The sequence below is a fragment of the Hyalella azteca genome, unplaced genomic scaffold, assembly GCF_000764305.2.
Source record: "Hyalella azteca isolate HAZT.00-mixed unplaced genomic scaffold, Hazt_2.0.2 contig12435, whole genome shotgun sequence".
In the NCBI taxonomy this organism is placed as follows: Eukaryota; Metazoa; Arthropoda; class Malacostraca; order Amphipoda; family Hyalellidae; genus Hyalella; species Hyalella azteca.
The window spans coordinates 6,266-10,832 of record NW_025942394.1 but is presented as its reverse complement, the minus strand read 5'-3'; the positions used below and the strand labels follow the sequence as shown (position 1 = coordinate 10,832).

At 35.4% G+C, this 4,567-nt stretch overlaps 1 protein-coding gene across 1 annotated transcript; it reads right to left on the bottom strand.

Annotated features, from left to right (window-relative positions):
• Positions 1 to 2,471: 2,471 nt before the first annotated feature.
• LOC108675403 (peptidyl-prolyl cis-trans isomerase A2) lies at positions 2,472 to 4,298 on the bottom strand. The gene is made up of 2 exons (XM_018163410.1): positions 4,266 to 4,298; positions 2,472 to 3,381 (listed from the first exon to the last, which is right to left on the bottom strand). Exons 1-2 carry the CDS (start codon positions 4,281 to 4,283, stop codon positions 2,743 to 2,745), a joined length of 657 nt encoding a protein of 218 aa, XP_018018899.1. The 5' UTR covers positions 4,284 to 4,298; the 3' UTR covers positions 2,472 to 2,742.
• Between the last annotated feature and the right edge of the window lie 269 nt (positions 4,299 to 4,567).

Sequence of the window (4,567 nt, the reverse complement as noted above, 5' to 3'; positions counted from 1 at the left end):
TCTTTCGGTTCCAAACGTCTCTTAAAAGTGCGATTCCGGCTTTTTAACTTTGACTTGCTTAATTTTTGAAGTCATGAAAAATTATCATTTCCTTTAATATTTTTATTCCTAAGTAATATTAAGTGTTATTCATATTGTAAGAATGTTAAGTGCCCAATTCAGCTTTCAACGAAGCAAGACAAATGAAATGCTATTGACAGATTAAATAAATAAAACTTGTTAAGTTCAAACTCAAACATGCATCGTTGCTGATTCCAAGTTCCGTCTTTATAGGGAAAAATAAAGTGAGATCGGCGAACCTTCAATAGTTACTTAAGCATTATTTGCAAAACAGCTCTCTACTGGCAAGCTTAGTTGATCGAGTGTCCCCAAATCTCGTCCACATTTCTTAGCCCTACGAGTGTAATTTGACTTGACTCATTTCTATTCCAAAGAATAACATTGAAGACAGGTTTTTATAAGCCATCAGAACTTGCATATGAGTTTATTCTACATTACACAATGGATATGTTAATGTGAATTTCTATTGCAAGACCGCAATGTTCGTACAGAGGTACTTTTGAACCGCAAATCAACCGCGCGTATATTTTTGATTCTCAAATAATTTCAATAGCACATATGCCCATACACCTCAAAGTCTTCAGCATATGTGTCATCATGGTGTGAAGCAGCTCCCACGAGGTGAATGTGGGCTTCCATATAGGGCATTACTACTAGCATTGTCTGTAGTTTTTTCATAGTTCAAACGTGAGTGAGAGCTTCTTCACTTTAACATCAAATGTGATATAATGTATATAGTGTGGCATTCATTCATTTCAACCAAAATGTTCTAATTGTGTGCAATTATTGCCAACACTTTGGTTGCGTGTCATACTTTAAACATTGTTCGATAATTAATTTGTGGCGAGTGTATATTGTCTTGAATGAATAAATACTGATAGATATAGTAATTAATCGTTGAATTCGTATATCGATGAAAGACGTTCTTTCAATTCTTCTGGTCAGTTCTTGATGCGCTGTTTCCTCAATGTTTATATACCTGGTATACAATCTCTTATTTCAATCTTAATAACAATGAAAGCTCACTTATCAAATGTTCAATGAACCATCATATTCATCATATCAAGTAATCACCAAACAATTAAATACATATGCGCCCCACGTTTTTCGTTTTAGATGTTGTAAAATATTTTAACTGAAATACAAAAGACCAAGAGAATGAAAGCTAACAGAGATCAGTAGCTGCCGAAAAATTATTTTCTACTTATGAGTCCACATGAAAAACGTGGTCTTTAAAAAAATTTTTTATACATTTTATTTTACCCTAGCGGGAAAGTTGATCATGTCATGGACTCACGGTAAGCTCTGTACTAATTAAAATTAGTTGAAGTGAATCAATATATCATTTTCAACTTTGTATCGTACATATTTCAAACGAAGTTCCGTGATATTCCCACCTAATTGCTCAATATTCTCCTTGATTCTCCCTTAATCGCGAATCGTTGCTAATTGTTTCGTCCAGTGAACGGATGTTAACAATGTCACAGATGTGCTACGCCAGTGGTTCAAAACTATAAGCTTGACTCACTAAAGGGACTCATGAACATAACAACTGAGAATTTCAAATTTTGCGCTCATCTCGTAAGCTTCCTTGATCGACAGTAGAGGTAATCAAGACAACTTATGAAAAAACATGCGGTCAGATGATCAGAACACAGGTGTGGTTGTGCGTGGGACGATGCGGTATTCGTAGCCGCACTGGTTACTTTTATTAGATTATGTTTATGAATTAAGAATGAACGGTTTACTGTCATTGCTGCTGATTATTGGATTACGATGATGATTGCAAGCTAGCAGCCGCACGTCCCCTGCGCATCAGGTCTCAGGAAAGAAAAACCTAAATTATCGGTATCAAATATCGATATTAAGATTAGGAGATTTCCTTCCCTTTTCTAGAACCAAATGATTAAACTATCGGTACACTTGTGCCGTTCCAGAAGGAAGATTGATGTCTAATTTTCGATTAGAAGCCATCAATTATTAATAAGTCACAATAAGGGCGCATGATAATTCGTTCAATTTGCAATGAAAGACAGAGTAATTAGACATGTCGCAGCGGTCTAATTATTTACGATGGCATCTAAATCCACATTGAAGCTGAGGTTTACTTATCCATGCAAAGAATTCCGAAACGAAGCAGATTGAAAGGATACAGTAATTATGAAATAATAGAGCAGAGAGCAATGTACCAATGCAGTGAAACGATGTAGTTTCTTTTTTCATGCAATAGTTAAACGTTTCCATTGTTTGCCTATTGCAGTTTTTTTAACTTTCATTCAACATGAAGTAGATAGTACCTGCATCGATTGGAATTTCTTCAGGTGTTAGGATCAAGTGTTCATTTAGGTAAGAAACGCAACCAAAATTAAAGTTTCATGTTAATGAAATTGAGAAAGGGTTCAAAATAAAGATGAAACAGTCGTGTTTATTAATGAAGATTTTACAACACTGAAGTGACGATGACTCGGCTAACAGCAGCATAAAATTTAAGTGAATATTTTCAAATGCAGTTAGAGCAAATAGATAATATTTTATATACTACACATGAACTTCCTATTATAATTTACAGGGCAACCGATGGAATAACTTACTTTTATGCTGGATTTTTAAGGCATTGCATACTCTCATACGACTGATTATTAGTAAAAATCAAAGTACAAAATAACGCGAATTGAAAATCTTTCATTCCTCCTTTAATTCATTGCAATCAGTGATGATAACTTTCTGCGAGGGCTTCCCAGATCGAGATCCTAGTTTTTCCATAGCCTTGACAACCTCCATTCCTTCAAGAACTCGTCCAAAGACAACATGCTTGTTATTCAACCAATCACATGGTACAGTTGTAATGAAAAATTGGGATCCGTTCGTGTTAGGTCCAGCATTAGCCATGGACAACAAGCCAGGCCTATCGTGTCGCAGCTTAAAATTCTCATCAGGAAATTTTTCACCATAGATACTCTTGCCTCCAGTACCATTACCTCGAGTAAAATCCCCACCTTGACACATAAAATCGGGAATAATGCGGTGAAAGATGGATCCTTTATAACCGAAGCCTTGCTCGCCCGTGCAGAGCTGGCGGAAGTTTTCGGCTGTCTTGGGCACCACGTCGTTGCGTAGCTCTATGATAATGCGACCGAGCGGCTTATCATTAGCCGCTATATCAAAGTACACTTTGGGAACATAGTCCGATGATCTTGAAGCAGCTGACGTTGAGAAATGAAACATTGAAAACGAGATCCCTGCAGTCATACCACCAGCAGCGCCGCACAGCTTCAAAAAAGGAATATTGCGTAGCAACATCTTCGCAGCTGGAGCAGTCGTCTGAAAATAAAATAAGAGGCATCTATAAGAAATTAATTTATAATTTCAGAATTGGAATATTGAATGGGGTTCTTGCTCTGAAGCATACCTTTGCATATATTTAATCAAGTCATGCCTCAAATACTCACAATGATCCAAATAATATAATTCAAGACTGAAAATTGTGGATCCCATTCTTTGAAGAGTTGCCATGCAAGCTACAAGATCGTCCATCACAAATTGATTATTTTTTTCTCGGAAAGCTGAATTTAATGCAAGCGACGTCTACATCAGACCAAAATTGTAAACATTAGACTGACATCTTAATCCTCAAGGGACCAATTCAAAGACTACCATAAACCAAAAACAACTGCTAGTTTCATTGCAGTACTTTATATAGCCGCAATGTTCAACAATAAAAAAAAAGTTTCCAACTTCATGAATTTGAACCCACCTAAAAATTATATACAACTATACCATAATTGGATTTTATGAGCTATGAGTTCATCAATAAGCAGCCGCAAGAAATTGCTTTGCAGTGAATAAACAATAATATATGTTTGAAAATTACTTTTTAAAGACAACACTTCTAAAGAATCCAATGTTTCCAATGTTACAGATGTACAATGAATTTCTAATTTTATTTTCAGATATTAAAAAAATTAATCTTTTAAATTTTTCAATATATAAAATTTTTTCAAAATTCTTTATTCTGTCAATTGATTCATGCATTGTCTCCAACTTTATGCAAGTGTGCAAAATTTCAGATCAATAGGATAAGTAGAAGTGTATTAAATTTCAATTTACAAGATTTGTAGCAGACAGACAAACAGACAAGAAGTGAAGTTAAAGAAAAGTGTTGTAAAAATAAGAATCAAATGACAAAGCCCTGCTGACAGTGGTACCACAGTTTTTGACCACATCCAATTTCATAATTGCCAGAATTGGTAATTCTGAACATGTAGTTGACAATAAACATAGGATCAGAGGGCAAGAATTATACATTTATTACCTATGCTTTCTCACAAATAAATACTACATACTTCACTGATCTCCGTTTTTTTTTTATCACTGATATAAATTGGTAGAAGGTTCTTAACTGAGCCTAGTTCAACAGCATGACTCCTAACCCTTCCTTTTGGAGCCTGTGAGTTTGACAGGCTGGTATAACCCTCCTCACTGCACGATGCAAGCAGACGCAATAATG